We start from the raw sequence: 24020 nt of genomic DNA, 5'->3' as shown, positions 1-24020 counted from the left end.
CCAATAATGCCACATCAATAATGCAGCACTTGATTATATCATTATAGCTGTTAATAGATAGCCAGTTTTGTGGTGTGCAAATCTGGATAAAGTTTAATAGCTTCCCCCCACCCACCCGCACGGGAAGTTGTGGGGTCCACCTGATAGAGGTGAGGTTGAGAATATTAGAAACCCTGGGTTTTTTGCATGGCTGGAATGTTTCCTTTTATAGATAAGACAAGTTGTGTCCACTTTTTCTTTGGGGCCCTGCCCATCACTAGAAAGTGACTCCCAGGTTAGCCATGAAGGCATGCAGCCCATGGACTGAAAAAGGCTCCCTGCGCTACTCTAAGATTCCAGCTGGACAATGAGCTGCAAAGGTGCAGCACCCAGTGCAGGTGACTGCAAGAATGACCACAGGAGGAACTTCAGGTCCAGGAAAGCAACCTGTCCTCCTAACGTAAACAACAACAACAACAACAACAACAACAACAAACAACAACAACAACAACAACAAAACAGCCACACAAATGTTTGACACACAACAACAACAACAACAACAACAACAACAACAACAACAACAAAACAGCCACACAAATGTTTGACACACAACAAACATTTAAAAAGTATAAATACATTAACAATTTACCCAAAAATGCTTCACACCTTGTACAGGGACTGTGTCTGCACAAAGGCACTATTTAACACAAACCATTGTTATGTAGTAAACTGGAGGCAGAAAAATCATTTGATACCAAACAAAAGAGGTTCCTGGATACCTCCAAAGTGTATAAAAAACAATGGCTTCTAAAAAGACTAGCTTGCCTTATTGGTAAGGCTGAGTGCAGATTGTGATTCCTATGGACTTCCAGGAAAGTCTTGAACTAAAGTACTGGTTACAGAATCCAGTTTCCTGAGGCTTTCAAGAACGTTTCTTGTTCTTGCAGTTGCAGAAATCTGCTTGAATGTGGAGCCAGAAGTGGTGATCTCAGAAGCCACAGGGATTGCTAAATAAGGCCCCATCTTCACTGTACATTTAAAGCAGTATCATACCACTTTAAAGAGTCATGGCTTCCCCTAAGAATCCTGGGAACTGTAGTTTGCTAAGGGTGCTATTCCCCTCACAAAGATACAATTCCTGGGAACAGAGAATGATTGTTAAACCACTCTGTAGCTGTGGGCAGAATAGGGGTCACAACAATTCTCAGCAGCCTTAACAAACTATAGTTCCCACGATTCTGTGTGGGAAGTCATGGCTGGTTGAAATGGTATGATACAATTTTAAATGTATAGTGCAGATGAGGCATTGATGCAATGTGTTGAGGGGACATAAGGTTGTATTCAACTAGGTCCTAAACCCATTGAAATTAATGAATCTCAGTTAGCCATACCCATTAATTTCAATAGGTCTTCTCTAAGTGGGACGAGCAATGGATATCACCCATAGATTATTGTCCTCTCCCATGAGTAGCAAAACCAACTTTCTGGGGGGAAACAGAATAACTCTGCATAAGCTTCAGTGTACTGCAGCCTACTTCATCAGATGAACCATGAATTATAGTCCACAGAGCCATAAGCTATAACATTTGTTAGCTTTTAATGCACCACAAGACATATTTTTGCTGCAACAGCTACCCCTTTGGAAAATGTTTGTGGAAGTACTCAATCTGCATAACAGAAATAAGAATTCTGTGCCCAGAAAAGCTGGATTCTGCGATTTGCTAAATGTTTATACCGGGGCTGGCATTGTTTCAAGATGGAGAATTGTTCATATTCTTGGGGGGGAAAGTCTTTCAGACATGTAGCAATGAGATTTGAAGGCAAACAACATTTTACATCCACACCTCCTGAAGACATTGGTCAAAGTAGACTTTAGCAGCACCAGACCCACCCCCCCCCCCCCCGCTTCACAGCAAATACAAAAGGCATACTGGGTACCCATTTTATAATAAAAAGAAATGGGAGCCACAATGTTCATTGAAAAGGCTCAGTTTGGCAGGATGTTTTACACTGCAGCTTGTGCACCAAGTGAGATAACAATGAGGTTTGGTGGCAAGCACCTGGATCCATGAGCTTGTCAACACCCATGATCATCAACAAGAGCAATTCATCCCTTGTCCCTCTAAACACACACACACACACACACTCTTTCCCCTCAGGTGGAAACACTGCATGGCTGACGAAGTAGGGGAGCAGCAAAGGCAGCCTCATGCTGGTCTTCAGACTTCTACCTAGGCAGTTCTCTTTCCACAAGGGCCAACATTGATGCCGAAATCCGTCATTGCCTGAGCTCTGCGAGTGCGGCTTTCTCCCAGCTGAAGTGCAGAGTGTTTGAGGACCGGGACATTGGCAAGAAAACCAAAATGCTTGTTTACAAAGCTACTGCACTTCCAACTTTACTGTATGCTTGTGAAACATGGACCACTTATAAACGCCATCTCCGACTCCTCGAAAGGTTCCATTGACGGTGTCTCCGAAAATTTTTACACATCCCTTGGGAAGACAGGCAAACCACTATCAGTGTACTGGAAGAAACAAAGATCATGAGTATCAAAGCAATGAGTCGTCAACATCAGCTTTGTTGGACTAGTCATGTTGTGTGGATGCCTGATCGTCTTCCAAAGCAGCTACTCTATTCCAAACTTAAAAATGGAAAGCGTAATGCTGGTGGGTCAACCAAAGAGGTTTAAAGACTGTCTCAAGGCAAATCTAAAAAATGTAGTATAAACACTGACAACTGGGAAACACTGGCCTGCGAGTGCTCCAGTTGGAGAACAGCCTTTACCAAAGGTGTCATGGGCTTTGAAGACACTTGAACTCAGGACACAAGGGAGAAACGTGCTAAGAGGAAGGCACACTTGGCAAATCCACACCATGATCAACTCCCACCCAGAGTCTTTTCACAAGTAAACTGTATATAGCTTTAAAGAAGAATAACACTCTCCTCCAGGCTCAAAACCCTAAGCCAACTGTTTTTAGAGAGGCTTCACAAGAACAGCTTGCAAGGAAGAAGCTTCGCATGACTATCGAAGTCACTCTTCAAGGACATACAGGCCATGGGTAATCAGGGCAGCTCTTATTTTATCCTCAATGCCTTTGAGGTCCATGTTACAGAGCGCCCCCAGCAAAGAGCCCAAAGACGCCTCCTTCCCATTCATGTCGTGCCAGGTCCGTAGCATCTGGAACTGCTGCTCTTTCATATCTCCGACATGCATCAAAGCAATAGCATCCATATCGTTATCCAGCAACCCGAGGGCCCTCATGAATCTCTTCCAGTCCTTCAAGGGAACCTCTTTAATAAAGATGTCGAAAGACAGGCGCAAAGCTGGAAGGAAAGGAGAAAAATTAGGAGCTTTGTGTCTGTAGGAGTTAGACAAAAGACAGAATGCTATGGCACCAAGCTCAAAGTTTAGTTTCCCTGTGGGCTTCTCCTTTAAGGAACAATGAAATAAAAACACAAGTTGCTTAACCCTTATTAGTTCTGGGAAGGTAAATTGGAAATGTGCATGTAATGACTTGTGATTTCAGAAGATGAACTGGAATCTAGCATCAACACCATCACTTATTAGTCAAAAGCGACTCAATGCACCTTATGGGGGGACATTAGAATCAATGATAAAAGGAGTAAACTACAACAACTTTACTGTGTGTGTGTGCGCGCGCGCGCGCATGTACACACAGATCCAACTGAACCCACATGATGAGCAGAAGAGAAGGCCACATACACACTTAAATACCCTCCAAATTAAGGTCCAAAAGATTGGTTGCAAAAGAAAATTCACTGCATACAATGTCCTGCACACTTTTCTTGCCCCAGGATAGTGGTACCACTAGCCTGGAACAATGTTCCCATTAAAATCATGTAAGCAGCCAAAGTCCTGATATCTTGCCACCTGCTGAAAATGTTAGTTCTGCCAAGCATTTATGGTGTTCTAGTGATTCTGCTGTGTGTGTGTGTTTTGGGGGTACAAACTTGTAACCCAATCCCCAATCCCTTGTCTTATTTTCAAAAATAGGGGAACTGTTTGGTCTCAATTCAGCTACTTTAGGTCTTTGTTTAAACTCCTAACATTCCTGGATGCTTAATTTCTATTTATAGCCTGACACGGCAGAATCAATTCTATGCCAAACTGACAAAGAACCATTTAGATGTTGTTCTCTGTCCCTGGGATCTTGTGCCAGTTATTCTCTATGGAAAGGGCTGCAGCTGCCTGGTGAAGCATATGTTTTGCATGCAGATGTTCCCAGGTTTACTCCCTGGCATCCTCAGGTAGGGCTGGGATGGAAGTGCCTGGATCTCTGGAGAGATGCTGCTGGCTGCTGTAGTTCAGGGGTTGCCAACATGGTGCCCTCTAGATGTTGTTGAACTCCAGTTCTCACCAGCCCCAGCTAGTATTGCCAATGGGCAGAGATGAAGGGAGCTGTAGTCCACCGACATGTGGAAGATACCATGCAGGCTGTTAGACAGATCAATGGTTTGAGACAGCTATTGTTGGCATCCATCTACCTTGAGAGACAATGGACTGCACCTCCAGGGGTGAAGTCAAACCACTGTTAACAGCACCAAAGTGACCTCCTAGGGGCACAAGCCTGGGCCATTTGTATGGAAGTCCTGGGCTGCCCAGAAGACAAGACCTTCTGGGCCTTGCTAATGTGGTCCAAAGGAAAGCAGAGCAAGACATTTGGCAGCAGCTTGACTGGAAGGAGACATACAAGGCGCCATCCAACTGCCTTAGGGACTCCACTCTGGATTTTGTAGGGTTTAATGCTTAGCCTTCTCTTCTCCCCAAGATCTCCCACAAGGCAGCAGAGGTTTAGGATCAGAATTTTCCTTCTCCTAAATGGACTACCTTCCCAGGTTGACAAGCCCCATCTGCCCCTCACTTCCCTCTACAGCAGAAACCGCCTTCTTGACTGTTGGGCCCACTATTGGTCTCGTCCGCTCAATCCGCTGGAGCCTGTCTTCACATGCAGGGGACGTTCCTGACTCACAGAAGGTTGGAGACCCAGCGGCTACCCTCACCTGGTTTAGCCAGCCAGTCGAGGTCGTTCCCAGGGTGCGGCAGCTGCCGCATGCTGACAGCTTCTAGGAGCCACAGGTGAGAGCAGAGTGCAAGGAGGGAACTTGGCATAACGTAAATCAGTAGCACTGGTTCCCACTATTCCCAGTTATTCAAGCACTCATATTTCTTTCTTCCTGCACTGAAAATGCTATCTGAACTAAGGAAGTTATATTTAGGGTGGTATTCAACCATGTTTTACTCAGAGTAGGCTCAATGAAATTAATGAACCTGATTGAGTTAGGTCGATTAACTTCAGTGGGTCTGAATGTGCCTATTGGTCCAAAAAAGCTTGGAGACCCCTGATTTAGCAATATATCTTAAATGACTGTGCAGGCTAAGAATGTAAAGACATTTACCAGTCATTTTATCCTTCCCATTTGCAGGAACCAGATTCTTTCTCTGCTCTGTAGAGACCTGAACCTGCAACGGGTCAGAACAGAAACAAACCACATGTATTACTAAAATGAATGATGGAAGAGTACTGAAAGGATATTCCAGCTCTAGGTAAAGTTAGAGAATATTCTGTTCAGCTGCTGGCTGATAGGCAAGAGATATCCACCAGCCTCTTTGCAGTCTGAATTAGCACTCTGCACCAGCCTCCTTTGTTCCAAGGAGCTTTAGAGGCATCCCAAGACAGGTAATGCTAGAAGTGCAACAGCAGAGATCATTCTGGGCACAACTTCAGGGTTAATTCTGTTATCAGTAAGTAAATGTTAGAATGATGTTGGACTGAAATTAAATGGTTACCAGCTGTAATGTAAAGGTTCAACAATAAGCTAAAATAAGTTATATTGAGTTATAATAAGGATTTGCTGAATTAAGAATCTGAATGGGAATACAAAAGGGGGAGGCGAGAGGAGGTCCGGGATATAAGGTAATGGAAATAAGAAATGGGAACAATACTTGTTTTGTTTTGTTTGTTTTAATTGTGTATTTTTGCTTTTTTGTCTGTTGTTTTTTCTTTTTGTAATAAATTGGAAAATTTTAATAAATATCATTTTAAAAAAAAATTCTGTTATCAGTAAGTAAGCAAGCTGGGGTTTTTTTGCTTAGTAACCAAGTAGCATGGCAAGATGCTTGCTGAGGTAGCACATGCACTGATTGGCTGATTAGTTCTGAGAGTGTAAGTTGGGTTGAATGTCTCTGCTCTGTACAAGGTCTGAAATAAGAAATACCTCTGTTCCTTTCTCCTCAAATTATACCGTTTTTGTTCATCTTTCCTCAATAAAGTGTTACCAGATTTGTCTTCTCTCTGAACTTTGAGTTATTTATGTGACTTGGCTAACAGGCAATACCTTGTGCTTTTTCATCCTGTTTACCTCCTCTGAAGAGCCAGTTGTTTGCAGAGGTGTGGTTTCAGACCCTCTTGCATTGGAATTGACACGTTCAAGTGAAGACGATTGGATCCTCTGGTTAACCTGTACATCCCACAAGACCTCTGCTTCCTGTGGTCTACGAGTACATTTTCGCCGCAGTCCTCGGAAAATCTTGCAATAAAACGCAATGCAATTTTAGCCCACCAAAATGTTACTTGCCTGTGCATGGGTAGATTTTGCCTTTTTTAAAAAAGATACCTAACCTACCACCTTTACAAGTCATATCTATCAGAATCCTGTCCCACCAAGTTAAATGAAATTTATTATTGATTATGTTTGCATAGGCTTTCAGTCTAATCTATCCCCATGGGCCAACGGGCCAGGGCTGACGGGAATTGGGAGTTCAGTCACAACTGAAGGGTCACAGATTTATCACCCTTGATTTAAGGGAAAATTCTTGTTCCACTACATGTCTTTACTATGGATCCAAAATATGAACTGCCCTGAGACCTGCAGGTATAGGGCAGTACCGGTATATATTTTCAATAAACAAATAAATAATTTTATAATTTTATAAGAAGGACTGCTGTGAATAGGAATGCCCCCTTCTAAAAAAGCAAGTTATATTTTGAGGAATGAGGCACTCCAACTTGATAGAAAACAAAGTGCTATTTCTACAATACACAAAGAAAAGTCACTAAATTTACACATGACCATTTAGTCTGGATACCCAATTTGGAGAGGAGGGATTCACACCCAGATTTTGACATTCTGCTATATTGAATAGATTTAATGGGTTAAAATCAAAATTATGCAACCCATTATATTTTGTGGGAGGAAATCCTTCTGGAATTTTGTGAGCTAGAAGTGGGACTTAGGTTCCCTGTTCTGCCTCTTTGAAAATGAAGTAATAGTAAAAAATAAAAACAATAAGGCCTTCCAACTGAGAAAGGAATCCTGATATTTTTGGGCAGTAATGCAATAGTGAAGTCACGATGTTATAACTAATATTGTGAAATAGGGGAAGGGGCATAGCTCTATGGTAGGGGACTTGGTTTGTATGCCAAAGGTCCCAAGTTCAACACCCAGATATCTCCAGGAAGATCCCACCCCAATACCCTAGAGAGCGGCTGCCAGTCAGTGTACAAAATACTGAGCTAGGCAGAACAGAGGTCTAAACTTGGTATAAAAACAGCTTCCCATGTAACTTTTTAAAGATGTCATAATCTTGCAACCAAAAAATTAAATAAAAATCCACTTATCCCTAATGATTTTACCCTCTCTAAAAAAGGAAGCAGGCCTCACCTTGGAGTCCCACACACTTGTTACAGATCCTTTTCTGCTGTCTGTAAGAGAAAATAGGATGCCATTACTATTTATTTAGAAGCATTTATGTACTGCTTAATATTTTGGCAAGCTTCCATCTGTAGGGTCCTGACCCGACCTTGGCTTGCCCCAACGTTCATCCATTAAAATGACTAGCCAAGACCAGAAGTTTCCCCATCAGTTTCAGGCCTTACATTTCAAAAGGGAAAACCCAGGACTACAGTGGCCAGACCTCCTGATTCCCTACACCACACACAATGGGGGAAGCATGTTAATCAGTGAGGCAGTGGTGAGATGCCAGCCACTGGCCACTTCCTGGCTGCCCTGGAACTGCTGATGGCAAAAGAGATGCATGAAGTCAAGGGCAGACTTTGCACTTCTGTCAATGACCAACACAATAAGCACAACTTCACATTTCTCCCTTGGCAGGAGGATTATTACTGCAAATAAATCCTACCCAAACTCATGCCTTTCAAGTGTTTGTTGGGTTACAGCTCCCATTCTTCCTCACCAATGGCCATGTTAGCTGGGGCAAATGGTTATTGTAGTCTATCCATCACCACTGTCATCAGGGTGTGGAGAAAAGACTTGATCTCTTGCCCTCTGTTTCACCTGAGCAAGTCAGGAATATCCAAATACTTCCCAAATACATGGGCATAGGATGAGTATTGTCTGCCAGCAACACTGAGAAAGGTGACCAGGTTCCAAGTTGAAGATATTGCAATTAGCCACCAAAAAACCTTCTTTGTGCCATGATCACCAAACCTGATGCCGCAGTGATATCAATAAGATAAAGGTGGAAGGAGGTCCAGGGGATTGTGGTGGGACACAAATGGGTGGGTGGGGGAGCAGAAAATAAGGTGTGTAAATCATACGAGCAACTTAAATTGGGCCTGGAAGAGAACAGGGAGACAGTAACATAATACTGGCATCAACAACTGTTATTGACCCTCAAGATAAAAAAGGTGAATTCCATAAATGCAAGATCAATTTGTCGTTTCCATGGCAACTTTTGTTCCTTTGATCCACATTAGTGGATTCTGAGCTATTCATAGCTCCAACAGAAATAGTATTATCAGCATGTGGATAATCTTAACTTTGATGCAACAGAATCCCCCCCCCCCTCAGCTATGTGTGCAGAAATCTCATGCACCCAAGCAATGGCTGGGTATGATTTTCAGTTGTTGGCAGGGCAGGCTTTATTGTCCCTTCTCTCCATTGCATGTCTAGAAAAGCAAATTAATGGGGTGGGGGGCAAAACCTGTAGAATTAGGCAGATATGGATTTAATTCAGATTGACTAGGTGAAGAATTCTAGTTCTTTTCAGTTTAGAGGAGACTCGGAAGCCCTCATCTTAGGACACAGAAAAAGGATTCTGTAGGATACTGAAGTTAAGCAGATGTGGACCATGTTGACAATCTGGATGGATGGCCACAAAATCCCCATTTAGCAGCACAATATACAATGCCCTGGTCTTTCTATGCTTTCCATGCCCATTTGCAACCTCACCCATAAAGGAGGCCAGAAAGATTTCTTACCTTTAGTACGGCACTTGCAAATTCCAACAGCAACAGCAACAACCAGAGCGACACAAGCCAGAATACCCAAAATCAAAAGTATATGTCCACTGGAACCTCAAGAGAAGAAAAACAGCACGTTCCGTTACATATACAAAGTGATAATTTGGATTTTATGTGGGAAACCCAAAATAGCTGAAACAAGGACTATATACACTCAGTGGGAGGAAATAGGCAGAAAGCTAGTGGGGAAGATATGGAATGGGAAAGGGCTGCCTGGAAACCTGAACAATATTCTACACTAAAGTTTGGTTGCAAGTTCCGTTTGTTCTGTTTGAAAATCCTTGGCTAAACAGAATACTGCCTACTGCATTAACTCTGCACACACATACAGACTCTACTAGTCTTACCTGCTGCAGGAGTTTGAGAGGTTGCATCAGCAGGACCTGGGGTCTTCACACACTGCATGTCACTTTCAGGGGTACAAGGCTGAACCATCGTTTCTCCATCAGGACACCTGCCAGGCAAAGAGGAAAACCAATGTAGATGGAACTAAACATTTTCTTGACTTAAAGGAAGCTGGAATTTCAGGTGCTTCCCTTAGAGATGGAAACAGTTTCAAAATAATCATGTGGGTGGACAAATTAGGGATGTTTTCATGCAGCAACCAAGAATCAAACTGAAACAGTCACTGGACTTTTGAATCTTGCAATAAGGTTGTCCTTTGCTGTTATGATAGTTCTACTTTTTTGCACCCTGCTGCCTGGTGATGGGCAGCTCAATTTTAGCCCTGTAAGGGAAGCATATTTAGGAAGGTGTACCTAATCTAGGGAAGGAGGATAGGATATAAATAAATGTAAGGTAAAGGTAAAGGGACCCCTGACCATTAGGTCCAGTCGTGACAGACTCTGGGGTTGCGGCGCTCATCTCGCTTTACTGGCCGAGGGAGCCGGCGTACAGCTTCCGGGTCATGTGGCCAGCATGACTAAGCCACTTCTGGCGAACCAGAGCAGCGCACAGAAATGCCGTTTACCTTCCCGCCGGAGCGGTACCTATTTATCTACTTGCAATTTGACGTGCTTTTGAACTGCTAGGTTGGCAGGAGCAGGGACCGAGCAACGGGAGCTCACCCCGTCACGGGGATTCGAACCGCCGACCTTCTGATCAGCAAGTCCTAGGCTCTGTGGTTTAACCCACAGCACCACCCGTGTCCCTAAAAAAATGTAGTAAATACATAATAAATAATAATCTGCCTTCAGTCATTGTTTAGCTCTCCCAGGACTGCATTATTTCAAAATGTGGATGAGGTAGTCTATAGGTTTGGAATCATCTACAGTATAATGCCCTGTGATAGTATTATATAGTATTATATAATTATAGTCATGCCTTCATCTTGAAAGGCTAGGTTTCAGTATAAAAGGGACCCCTCCCTACCCGGCCCCCCAATGTGGGAGTAAAGAAAGGATTCAAGCAGGTAACTTCTAGCCTGCATCCTGAAGAGACAGTCTTAGGTACCATCATGCTCACAAATAAAATCTCAACTTATAGTACTGTTGTATACATGTCTGCCCCTCAAATAAGCCTATCTGTGTTTAAAGGAGCTTACTCCCAGGGAAGTGAGTACAGGATGGCAGCCTAAGCTTTGTTTTAGGGTTAGGAAGCATTTCTATGAAATAATTTATATGACAAAATGGGTCCCATGCAGTTTACAAGTATAAAATCCATACAATTAAAATCCATAAGTAAACAATCCTCTCAAAGTATTAAAACATTCACAATTTAAAAATACAATAAGACTAGCCAGTTAAAAATGTAACAATTAAAAAAAAGTTCAAACAAATCCTTGCCTGAACAGGCATGCTGCCAAGAGCCAAGAGCCAGGATGCCAATACTGATAGGGTCTTCCATATTTCAGCAGGGAGGTCATTCTACAATACTGGTATCACCAGTAAAAAAAGTCGGCCCTTGTACTGCCACAAGCTGATAATCAGGTTGTGGCAAGAGTAACTGGGTTCCATTTGCTTATCTTAATGCCTTTACCTGGTTGTGCATGTATGGCATGTTTCACATGGAAGGCTAGGGGAGCAGAAGGTGCCGCTCTTACAAGCACACTGGGTATCACTGGTTGTGGTGCATGGCTGTAGCACCACCTCATCTGGAAAGACAATGGAACTCAAGTAAGTGGATCACCTTTTCTCCAGAACAAGGAATCCTGGGAGAATTGGTGAAATGTGCCAGATTGATTACAGCATCATCGTAGTTGCTTTGATGCAAGTGGAGCTATGCATGAAATGAGATTTTTCAGTAACAACAAAAACACACTCAGCTTTAATAAAAGAAAAAGAAAAGCAAGCTTCCAGCAGGCATTATTACTGTGAAGAACCTTGAAAACATGTGGGAAGTATCTGGTGGATCTCAGAAATCTGCTCTGGCATTGTAATAAATTAAAGGCAAGATGGTTTATCAGCAAAGTATTCTAAAAAATTAACAAGACTTTTTGATACAACCGCTGAAGGATGTAATGAATGAAATATTAAATACAGGAAAAATACCAGATTCATGGAAAGAGGTGTATATAACATTACTTCCAAAACAAGACACAGACCTGCTCTCAGTTAAAAATTATATGCCGATTTCTCTGCTTAATAATGATTATAAATTATTTGCCAATATAATAGCAAATTGTTTGAAACTGGTGTTAAAGAGTTAATTCATCAAGATCAATCTTGCTTTCTTCCTGGCCGACAGATGAAGAATAATATAAGAAATGTAACTGATATAACAGAATATCTGGAGGTGAGGAATGAAAAGCAAGCAGCCTTGATGTTTGTGGATGCAGAGAAGGCCTTTGACAGCGTTGTCATGGACCTTTATGAAAAGAACTATGGAGATGATGAATTTTGGAAATTTATTTCTAAAGGGAATTGATGCAATTTATACAGACCAGCAGGCAATGTTGATAGTGAATAATGTAGTATCAGAAAAATGTAAAATTACAAAAGGGACAAGACCCCTGTCATCATTAATTTATTTTAGTATTAAAGAATCTGATGAACAAACAAAAGGTATAACAGTTGGGTGCAAAGCATACAAGCTAAAAGCATTTGCCAATGGCTTTGTATTATGTGACAACCTGGAAAGAAATAAAGAAAAATATGGATCTTTGGGGAAGGATGAATTTATCACTATGGGGAAGAATTTCAGTAATGGAAATGTATTGCCAAGAATGCTATTCTTATTTCAAACAATAACCATAGTCAGAGGAGCGGGACACTACAAACAATAGCAAGAGATGTTTCTAGATTTATCTGGCAGGGGAAGAGTCCAAGGATTAACTATAAATTATTAACAGGTGCTAAAGAAAGAAGCGTTTTTCCCCTGCCGGACTTGAAATTATATTATGAAGCGTCCAGTCTCTGCTGGCTGCGGGAGTGGATAACCTCAAAAAATACTGATTATCTTAGACCTTGAGGGTCATGATAATAAATTTGGTTGGCATGCATATTTATGGTATGAAAAGACCAAAGTGCATAAAGGGTTTCTGAATCACCTGGTAAGAAAATCAATTTATGATGTATGGGGAAAATATAAAAACCTGTTACAGCAGAAGACACCATGGTGGCTTTCTCCATTGGAAGTGATATCCCTGAAAAAGACTAATGCAAAAAGTGAATGGGCAACCTATGGAAGTAGAACAACAATTGAAATTGAAAAGTTTTGAGGACATAAGACATTTAGTAACAGACTGGTTGCAATATCACCAGTTAAATAATGTGTTTAATATGGATAAGAAAAATGGATATAGTAAGGAAATTTCAAGGTTTGAAAAAGATTTATTGGAAAATAATATGAAGTTACTTTCTAAAATGTCTAAGTTGTTGCTAGAGTGGCATATTAAGGATGAAGAAGTTAAATCAGTAATGATACAATAGGCACAAGATATTGCACACAATATCGAATTTTCATCTTGTGAAAAGTTATGGAGGGATGACTTAAAATTTACAGTATTCTGTGTGTTGAATTATATCAAAATGATGTATCTGTGGTATTTAACACCTATAAAACTAGCTAAGGTGAATAGAACTGCTTCAAAGGTATGTTGGAAATGTAAGGAGAAGGAAGGCATGTTCTACCACATGTGGTGGACGTGCAAGATAACAAAAGCATTCTGGGAAATTATATATAATGAGTTGAAAAAAATGTTTAAAACAACATTTGTGAAAAAACCAGTGGCTTTTTTACTAGGAATTTTAGGTGCAGAGATACCAAAGGAGCAGAGACTATTATTTATGTATGCAACGACAGCAGCGCACATACTACCGGGAAGAGAAGAACTTTAAGAAAGAATGGGGGAAATTTACATTGTACTTAAGAGAACACTGTAAACAATTAAAAAGTAGCGTTTGTAATGTACTAAAAACTGAGGTAAAATTGGATTATGTAAGAAAAACAGAAAACAAGTGAAGCAGTAGAAAAAGATTGAAAATGGTAACCATGAAAGGGTGAAGGTGAATCAAAAGATACAGGGAATCCTAAATTATGGTGGTGTTGTTTATTGTTTGAATTTAGATTTGCAATGTAAAACTCAATAAAAAAAATTCTAAAACATAAATTATGAAGTACAGTGGTGCCCCGCAAGACAAATGCCTCGCAAGACGGAAAACTCGCTAGACGAAAGAGTTTTCCGTTTTGGAGGTGCTTCGCAAAATGAATTTCCTATGGGCTTGCTTCGCAAGACGAAAATGTCTTGCGAGTTCCTGCGGGGTTCCCCCCCCCCCCTTTTCTAAGCCGCTATGCCGCTTATCCGCTAAGCCGCTAAAAGCCGCTAAACCGCTAATAGCACTAAGCCGTCAATGGGCTTGCTTTGCAAGACGAAAAAACCGCTAGACGAAGAGACTCGCGGAACGGATTCTTTTCGTCTTGCGAGGCACCACTGTACACATTACCACTGTCTAATGTAAACTGCCTGCAAGTTTCAACGAACTTGGTTCTGCAGTACCTACGTAGTAACTGCAGAGAAAATCCTTTCGCTCTCATGCGCAGCCATAACCATTGGCTCAGCTGTGAACGCAATGCAAGGCTGTGCTCTGCCTCTAGGCCAAAAGAGCCCCCAAGCTGCCCCAACTCAGTACCTAGAGGTCTGCACTCGGTGCAGTGGAGGCATTTTTCAAAATCATTCAAGTATTTGGAAAATGTATTATTTTCACAGGGGTGGCAAACCCCTTCAGTTCCTGAACTCTTGCAATGTTGGAAGACAGAATGACCTGCAAAAGAAAAGAAAGAAATGTATTAGAAAAAGAGCATAGAAACCGTCTCACAGGCCAGGAACTGCTCACTAACTATTCATGTAAGAAAACTCAGTCTCTATGCACACAACAAATGCACACTGGGGTATGTGTGTTTTTGATTGTGTGCATAGGTGTTTGTGTGGTGAGAATGTTCACAGAACCATAGAACTGAATCTTAGAATTGTAGGGTTGGAAGGAATCCCAGGGATCATCTAGTCCAGCCCTGCAATGCAGGAAACTTTTATACAACTGTATATTGTATTTATAGCTTCAAATGTAAGTTGCTTGAAGACCTTGGTAACAAGCAACTACTGGTAAATATTACTAACTACTAATGTAGTACACATAATTTGTGAGCATGCCTGCAATAATATTTTAAGGCAGCACATCACTTCACTGAGGGGCCCCAAACATTTCTTTTCTTGAAGGCGGGTGGGAATGGTGACCCTCCAATATCCCCTTCTATCTCATCAAGTAAACTGGCAGCTTTCTCCACAGCTTTTTATCCCTCAAAAACCAACTACAGTATGAGGGAGAATGGTAATCAACCTGCTCCAAGCCTATCAATTGTTTCAGTTCTTCAAATTTCTGAACTTGACTTCCTTCATCTATTCAAGGCTCTTATCTAGACAGCAAGCCAATTGGGCAAAAGTTTCACCAGGTTTCCTTTTAATCTCTTTAGAAGTTTTTCTGCACTATTCAGCAGTAAGCCCAACATGGGTTCTCGCCCTTTTCTCAAAGAGCAAATAATCTGAGGTTTCTTCATCCCTCATTTCTGAGCAAACCTCAAGGAGAATTCCACAAATCTCTGGGTGCAAATATGTTATTCTGGCTTCATCTGGAACCTTTAAATCATTACAAGTTCTCTCAAAACTAAATAAAGTCTCCACATCACCCCCTTTTTCATAACATGGAAATTTCTTTTGTTTCACTGAGGCAATTTCCTCACTTCTCTGTGGACTTGGTAAATCTGCTCTTAGTTGTATTTCTTTTATATTTTTATATATTTCTTTTTCTCTGACTGTATTTTGGCTAACTGAATCTGCTGTTCTGCTTGAAGTCTGTCTTTTCCCTTTTCTACTTCTATCTTGGCCATCTCAAGTCTTATTTTCATAAATTCTAACTACTGACTAGAACTTCCCTCAGAAGTCACTCCTTCTGATTTTGCTCTGTTCATGACTCTTGAGTTTTATAAGGGAATGCCATTTTCTGCCAGTAATTTTCCTTTATTCCTTCACAAAAATATAAAATACTTTATTGTATCCTTGTATTTTACTTGTGGGACTACTGTACTTAGTTATGAGTTTTAGTTTCAGATCCCACTGCAACCACCACTGTAGTGTGCCCACCCCACCCCCCTTTTTCTGGCTTTTTCGAAAAAAGTAAACTGTCACTTAGAAACTTTGGGAAGTTAAACAGAAAAAGGATTTATTTCACAATGAGAATAGGAAACAGAAATATTTCAGAGCTGGAAGTCTTCCAATAATCTTTCTCTGTGTGTAGATGTCACAGGCTTCTCAATCAGATGGTACATTTACAGCTTTAATTTTCTTCAGTTACTTCAACTTGCCCCAAGTGTTAGAGAGCGGAGGTTTCCAATAAGGTGAGGGTCCTGAAAGAGGCTGGTACTTTGTCCTTTGTCTTTCAGTTTCCCAGCCTTTAGAAATCTCACCCCTGAGGCTCCTCTGTTAGTCTATCAGAGCAGGGGAGCAGCACCTACTCCCTTTCTAACTGGTTTCGGATTATTCTCCTCTCACTAGATCTCTCTCCTTCCTCTTGAACTGGGATTTAAGTGGAGAATTCCTTCACTTCTCCTCTCCCAAAATTCAGCTTCCCAGTTCTCGTGTGTCTGTATACCTTCGAAAGACATAGCCACTGTTTTTCAGTCTAACCCCCAGCTCAGAGACTGCCTTCTCTGGCTCTAAATAGTTCCTCAGGGCAGATGTCACACAGAGTTTATACTGCTATCCAGTTTAATGCCCGCAACCAAAAATGTGGTGTCTCCACCCGCCTGAGTGAAGCTCCGGCTCAGCACAGAGCTACATCCCTCGGGTGGGATTCTGCCTGCGCTGCACCAACAAACTCCGCTTTGTCTGAACCTTCTGTCACAGAAACATTTACTCCTCACCTTTCCTTCCTGATGGAACCAAAGGCAAAGTACATAAGAAGCAGGTACACTGGGTTCCCACCCTGACCCTGACCCGACCTAAACTGGCTTCGGTTTGCTAGGTGGCGCATCAGAAATGGATGATGCAGGAAAAATAGTGGCAAGTTGTTTGTGGTATTTGTGCTCTTTTTAAAATTCTGTTATACTGGAAGTAGACACTAGTGAAGGAGGAATATCTGATGTGACGTACCAGACTAGCCTCACTCAGAAGCAAGAGCAGAATGAGACTGAAGATTATTTTTTGGTCACAGAATGTATTTTAATTTTTGAACCAGAAGGAGGATCAAAAACCTCTGAGTCACTTCCTTAACTACAGTAGGTTGAATTCAGCGGCGGCATTTTTCTCTCAAGTAGACCTATTTTTTCCAGTCCTCACTTATAGCTAAATGTGGATTCCAGGACTCCTGGACATGGTTTTCCTTCTGGATTATGAAGCTGGGTTATTTTTAAGTTCCAAACTGCTGTTACATGGACCTCCTAGCAGGTATAAGAGGACCACACCTGCTCAGCTTCAGCAACGTCAGGTGCTCCTAAGCCTTATGCATTTCTAAAAGCTAGTTAAAACAACCAGTATTTTTGCTTGTATATACTATATGAAAACTCCTTCTTACGCAGCTATTCATCAGTTACTCTGGCTAATGTTTTTCAGAGTCACAAAGATCAGGGGGCGAAAACCCAAATGGAGCCAAGTAGGCAGGCATGCAGGGCAGACTGAGTCAGATCAATTTGAGGATACAGTACCTGCAGGGCATTTCTTACAAATACGCCCTTTGTGTTCATAGAACTCATCATTCTGTTTCAAGGCCACAGATACGGCGTCTTCTGGGTTCTGTGTTGCACCAAGGCTTGTTGCCTTGGCTTCAAGCTGATAGCAAAGACAAGAGGGGACAGGAGTTACCTTAGACTGCCTCTGTCCTAAGACTTTCTGCTGAACTGGCAAAGTTTATGATCAATGCCGCCATGGTGTCCACACTTGTTAACACCCCAATTCGCCTGTGGTTTTGGAGGGGTGATGGGGACACTTTGAAAAATTGTTGCCATGCCTGGAATGTTTCAGACTTCTGCTCCCTCCAAGGAATGAATCTTACATCCAGACTTAGCTAACCAGACTCATTTTAACAGGAGTTCATAGATCTTCCAGCTGTTCTCAGTGCCAGATGTACAAATGTCCCCCGACTAGAAAGCAAAGGTCTTCACTGCTGCTGCTCTGGTCTCTGCTCACCCCTCCTCTCAGAGCTGCTTAAATGCATCAGACTATCTAGCACAGGACTATCTACGCGGTAGTGGAGATCTGGGATTTCAGGAGGAAGTCCTTCCACCCCTACCTGGAGATACCAGAAATTTAAACTGGGACCTTTTACACATAAATGGGAAGAGTTTGGCTTTTCATCAACAATGCAGACAATCAATGGGACATCTCAGTTCCTTTCTCTCCCCTACTGATTGGTGAATCCCAATCTTCTCTGTATTGCAAAAAAGTCAAGTCTTCTGTACTGAAAAACACACACACAGACAAGCACCCACCCCACACTTTTCTGCACCAAAATTCCATTCTACCCCCCTTCGTGATTTTGCACCCTACCATTGGTGCTGGGCCTTTGGGGTGCCCCCTACCACCACACAGAAGCACCTGGCTTAGAAGCTGATCTGCCTGCCCCAGAGTACCAACCAGCCTCAAAAGTTGGGAGATTGAATCCAACATATTTCCTCCTCTCAACCTCCACCACCCTGCCCAGCATGGGCCCCCCCTCCAGGCTCCTTACTTCAAAAATAAGCAGCACAGCCCAAAGCACCCAGCTCGATGAGCCCTCTCTCAAGGGCACCTCAAACAGCGACCAAAAGCGCTTTCATTGCCTACTGGCTGCCCCAAGCCCAGCTCAAGCCCACCCCCAGGGGCACCAGGTGGCTTAGCTCTGCAGCTGGGCTCTGGTGCTCTGGGGCCGCAGAAGGCAGCCATGCTCCAAGCAGCCCCAAGAGCTCAGCCTGTTCTGACTCTATAATGGCTAACACACACTTCTGGATTTTTTTATATACTCGTATTAAACATTTCCCCAGACACCTTCACTTTCTTGCAAGTCCACCACATGTGAAAAAAGATCCACCTACCTGTTTACACTTTCAGCAATTACAGTGGTACCTCAGGTTACGAACTTAATTTGTTCTGGAGGTCTGTTCTTAACCTGAAACTGTTCTTAACCTGAAGCACCACTTTAGCTAATGGGGCCTCTCGCCGCCGCCACATGATTTCTGTTCTTATCCTGAAGCAAAGTTCTTAACCCAAGGTACTATTTCTGGGTTAGCGGAGTCTGTAACCTGAAGCGTATGTAACCTGTGGTACCACTGTATTAGGAACCTTCTTACACATATTTGATAATTTGTTAGGTGTTAAGTACCATCTGCGTATCATCCTCATATAGTTTTTTTGTTTTTTGAAAAAGCATAGCAAGTGGGCAAAACAAACTTCTCGTGGTAGAAGAAATTATGCAAGATCATTCCACACCCCTCCCCCACTGGCCACATTTTAGACAAATAAGAATAATACAGGAGCTATAGAGAAGTGTTCTCTCCACTGGTGCTGTAACCCTGTCACCCCCCCCCCCCAACTACTTTCTGAGGGTAAAGCATTACATCATCCTCTCCTTGTCTACACTTTTCAGAACTGCTTCTTTCAAACACTGATAAGCTGCTGCTGATTGCTCAGAATTGAACTCCACACACCCTTGTCAGCCTCCTTGTTCAGACAGCAGATAAGATACCCAAAAAGCTTATCTAAAAGTAGAAAACAAGCACAAATAGCAGAAAATAAAGCTCTCAGTCAAATGGACTAATGCTGAAAACCTAAACAAACTTGCTATGAGTAAGTCTGTGTACACACTTTAATGGCTTAAAATGCAGTGAGGTTCAAGTTGCATTTGTACATTGCTTTACACACCAGAGGGGGCAAAGATGTGTTCACCTGATGCACATTACCCATCTGGTTTCCCCACACTTGCAACACCCCCATTGTTATCTGTGCATATGCAACAACCATGTCTCATGTCCATGCCTCAGCCTAACTGAATGTGGCTAAGTTTTCAAATTGAATGGATACCAATTTGAGGGGGAATGCATCAAACAGCAGTATTTGTTAAGAAACTACACAACAAATATAGATTGTGGCTAATGTCATGTATACATGTCTTCAAACACCCGCAATGGGACATCAGCTATGTTCAGTGGTGTTTATTACTGTTTTAAGAACATGCAAAACAGAAGTGCTAAATGCCAACCAGTTATCCCAGTGGCTTTGGATCTACCAGCTAGAATATTGGGGAGAATACTGGCTGGACAATGTTTCCTTAAACTGCACTAAGTAAAATACTTTAAAATAAATAAATGCTAAAAATTTGAGGAAACTCTCTGAGGCTTCAGAAAGGAAGGTCATAACCTTGCCTTGATTTGATCTAGTATCTGTTTTGAAAAGTGCTTTGCCTGCCTAACCATCTGTTTGCTATGGGTTTGGCAGTCACTCAGAATATCTTCACCAAACTTGGCACAATGATTCCCAAGGTGGGGACTGTGGTTTTCACTGGTGTTGGGATGCCAGCCACCATATTATCACTTCATTAGCAACACTGTTTTTAACTGAAAGGGGAACAAGTTAACCAGCAGCAAACCGAGAACCATTTCAACTTAACCCTCTGATTCCTGCTGATTAGGTACAGCCACAATAGCCACAGAATCTGGTCTACTAACCATACATAAAAGCTTCTTCCTACAACAGTAATGTAGATAAGAACACCGCCTGTAAGAAAAGCCTTGCTGCATCTGGCCAAAGGCTCATCTAGGCCAGAAGCTGTCCCTCAAAGTGGCCAACCTGCTGCATGTGGAAAGTCAACATACAAGACCAAAACACAACAACTTTCTCTTCATTTGTGATTCTGAGAACTTATCCAGAGGCACACTGCCTCCAACAGATGAGGCAGAATAGGAAGGCCTGCGTTTCCATTAAGCCATAAGCATCAAAAGGTAACTGTTGGTCCATAGGAAAAACTCCAAAATACTCAGTTGGATAATGTCTATTAAAGGTAAAGGGACCTCTGACCATTAGGTCCAGTCGTAACCGACTCTGGGGTCGCGGCGCTCATCTCGCTTTATTGGCCGAGGGAGCCGACGTATAGCTTCCGGGTCATGTGGCCAGCATGACTAATCCGCTTGTGGCAAACCAGAGCAGCGCACGGAAACGCCGTCTACCTTCCCGCCGGAGCGTTACCTATTTATCTACTTGCACTTTGACGTGCTTTCAAACTGCTAGGTTGGCAGGAGAATGTCTATTAGGAGCAACCAAAATGTCACAGAACTATGGCAAACTTTGAGTTTTCCAGAACGCTTAATCAGGCATTAAGTTGCTACACCAAGCAGGCAGAAAGGGGCGCAGGAAACCACAAAAACATACAGAAATTAGAAAGCATGTTGCAGTCATGAGGTCAGCTTATCCTTTAGGCTAATTTTCAGAAATAGGTAACGATCCTTGTTTAATTCCAAAATCCTAGGTGTTTAACTCAATACCTATAATCCCTGTGAGAAAAGTATTCCCAGTGCAATCTCCATCTTGGAAGCAAGTCTGCAAGTTGATGTCCTCGCAGTAACAATCAGCCTAATATTTGTACATCCACATAAACCGCACCAATCTCTTGCCTGATGAAGACTTATCGAGCTCTCCAAAGTTTGCACAATTGTATGACATTTTGGTTAGAACTAATGAAGCTACTACCCAACTATACATTTTGGAACTTTTCCACTAGAAAAGTTAACTGCTTCTATTCTCCAGTCTGTTTTATTTTTAATTCTAGAATTTATGCACCACATAGCTTACAACTATTAAAAAATGATGCCAATATCGCAAGATTATGATATTAGATTTAAAAATAAATAGCAGAACAGCAAAGCAGTAAACACACTAACCTTTTAAAAGACCCTAATGGGGGAAAAACACGTTGTATGTGATCCAAAACACAATGATTCACCCTCTATGAAGTTTTCAAATAGTGTATTGAAAGGAAACCACATTTTAAATTGTATTACTAGAATGCAGCCTCTACATCTTTAATTCCAACCACTCTCACAAAACCTTCATCTTCTCCCTCAAAGAACTTTTTAGCAGAAATAGAGCAAGAAATATAGAAGTTTATAAAATGTATTTTACAGTATTTCCATGATGAGGAAACATGAGACCAACTGTCTTAACTCAAAACTACCATCCTGAAAAAGCTTACACCAAAGTAAGTTCATAAGTGCCTGTAAATAATTTCCTTTTATGCACCTCAGAATCAAAATTAAAGAAATCATTTGAGAATTTAATTTTGCCAAAAGTCAGCAGGAAAATCCAGGATTAAACCCCACTGGCATTTGCTGCTGCTAAACTTATGCACCATAAATCTAGTGTTTTGTTCACCGTTATTTACGGTAAATAGGGCTGGCAAGTTGATGAATTAACTTTCTGCCAGCTTCACACCAGGCCAGCACAGCAAATGATAAAATACTGAACTATTATGTGGCAACCAAAACTGTAGGAAAAGCAGCGGTCACACGAAGTCACATCACTGTAAACCTGGATGCTGCCTATGCCCGCTTTACCTAGGAGAAAGCCCCAGCAAGTCCTTAGGACAGGCAAGAGCCTGGATGCTGCAACACTAAATCTGGCTAGAAGTGCATGAATATTGCCAAGTATTGCATCAGAAATAGGCATGTGCCGGCTGGGCTGCGCAAGGGGGCTGTCTCCCCCAACAGGAGGGGAAGAGCGGCTTGGCCAAGATGGGAGGCCTTAACCCATCCGGAGTCCTTCCTCCGGGGGTTTCCAGTATTTCCAGAATCCAGCCTTCTCCCTCCCCCTTTTACATCCGTTATTTAAAAACCGGGTCTGGCTTCCAAGGGGTTGTTCATTCAAAGACCTAACTAGAGAATTTTCAAGGCAGTCAACACATCCTACCTGCCGCGCTTGGCCATCTTTGTCTCAACGTTTCTTGCGCGACCTAACCAGGTCTACTCGAGAGCAAGTCCCACCGAGTTCTCAATAGGGACTTTCACCTAAGCGCTGAGCTCTGCTAAGTAACGCAGCACCAAGCAGCAAAATCCTCGACGGTAAATCCCCCCCCCGCCCCCCGCTTTAAGGCACCGAGACTTGCCTCTCGAGTAAACCCACGGAATACCGGCAGAAGGCAAAGAAGCGCAAAAGCACTTTTCTTGATTACCTGCGAATGCTATCAACTCGGGACAAAAATTCAGAAGCGGGACAAGGTACAGGCCTTTAAAAGAGGCCCAGAGAACACATGTTCCACGGGGCCCCTTTTGAAAGACTCACCCTGTGTATCTATGCCAAATTAAGCACCGATTTATGTCTCCAGTGTGAACACTAAACTTTATTCACCCGCACACCAAGGGTCCAAATCTGCAACCCGCTCCGACTCCTGTTTCTAGAAAGACGCCCCCCCCCCCGATGGCCAGTCCCGCTGCAAATTCCCCGATTTCCCTCGTCTGCTCCCCAAATGGAGAGGCGAGCAGACAGGACTTGCCCGGGCATGTTCTGGGTGCAAAAAGAAAGGCTTCCGAAGCGCGCGACTATCTGAACTGCTCGATTACGCGCGCCCCAAACTGCGAGAGGGGATGGGGCTGCCCGCCCCTAGACAAGTGGGGGGGTTCATATCTAAACCCACCCCCACGCCGGACTCCTTTCCCTCCAAGGCCAGGTTTCTTCTGCGAATCTTTCCCAGCCCCTCTTCCCGACTCGGCACGGGCACGAGGGCAAGTCCGAGACGAAAGAACGCCTTTCCACGCCCAGCGCGCACACGCTCCCCCACTGATCGGGGGCCACTTCGGTTCTGCAATCAGAAGCAGCGTCCGGAGAGCCACAGGGCGCATTGGAGGTCTATTTTGCAAAGAGCTGGAACCCAAAGAGGAGCTCCAGGGAGTCGGGGAAGTTCGCTACTCACCAGAACACACAAAATCACCCAAAGCGCAAGAAGCCGCTTGGCTGCCATGGCAGATCTGTGGCGATGGCGGAGCTCGCTTTCCAAGGGACAGCAGCACATCCCGGGCGGGCAGAGAAGATCGCCCTAATGAAATGTCTGAGCGACAACGGGGACAAACTTGGGCCCAGCGCGACACCTTCGCCGGCCAGAGACGCACTGCCAGCCCGACCCGCGCCGAGCGCACTTGAAGGGACCCCAGGCGCCGCCCATCTCCTGACGTCGCGTCCAGGCTCCAGGGGATTCCCGACGCGACGCTCCTTAGTTCGCCCTGCGAAAGAGGGAGTGCGTTATCGCCCCGAAAGGTGCCAAAAGACTCCGTGGGGCTTTTTGCCGCAAAAACGAGTGAATTGATTTCCA

The 24020-nt window shown here is 43.0% G+C and overlaps 1 protein-coding gene and 1 long non-coding RNA gene across 2 annotated transcripts in view; both read right to left on the bottom strand.

The window, feature by feature from the left end:
- Positions 1-579: 579 nt before the first annotated feature.
- The window catches only part of LOC307203987, an 86721-nt gene continuing 63280 nt past the window's right edge, over positions 580-24020 (bottom strand). Inside the window, exon 2 of the long non-coding RNA XR_013833421.1 lies at positions 580-2203. This is a non-coding gene — a long non-coding RNA (uncharacterized lncRNA). The remainder of the gene's footprint in view (positions 2204-24020) is intronic.
- On the bottom strand, positions 1560-23784 carry LOC307203901 (tumor necrosis factor receptor superfamily member 10B-like). The gene is made up of 10 exons (XM_079955148.1): positions 23625-23784; positions 17398-17521; positions 14334-14465; positions 11242-11356; positions 9612-9718; positions 9223-9318; positions 7664-7704; positions 6362-6529; positions 5399-5462; positions 1560-3304 (listed from the first exon to the last, which is right to left on the bottom strand). The coding sequence occupies exons 1-10, from the start codon at positions 23721-23723 to the stop codon at positions 3012-3014; spliced, it is 1239 nt and encodes a 412-aa protein (XP_079811274.1). The 5' UTR covers positions 23724-23784; the 3' UTR covers positions 1560-3011.

Source organism: Podarcis cretensis (assembly GCF_951804945.1).
Source record: "Podarcis cretensis genome assembly, chromosome: 15".
NCBI lineage: Eukaryota > Metazoa > Chordata > Lepidosauria > Squamata > Lacertidae > Podarcis > Podarcis cretensis.
Note: the sequence above shows the minus strand (reverse complement) of the source record. Positions and strands in the feature narration are given on the sequence as shown.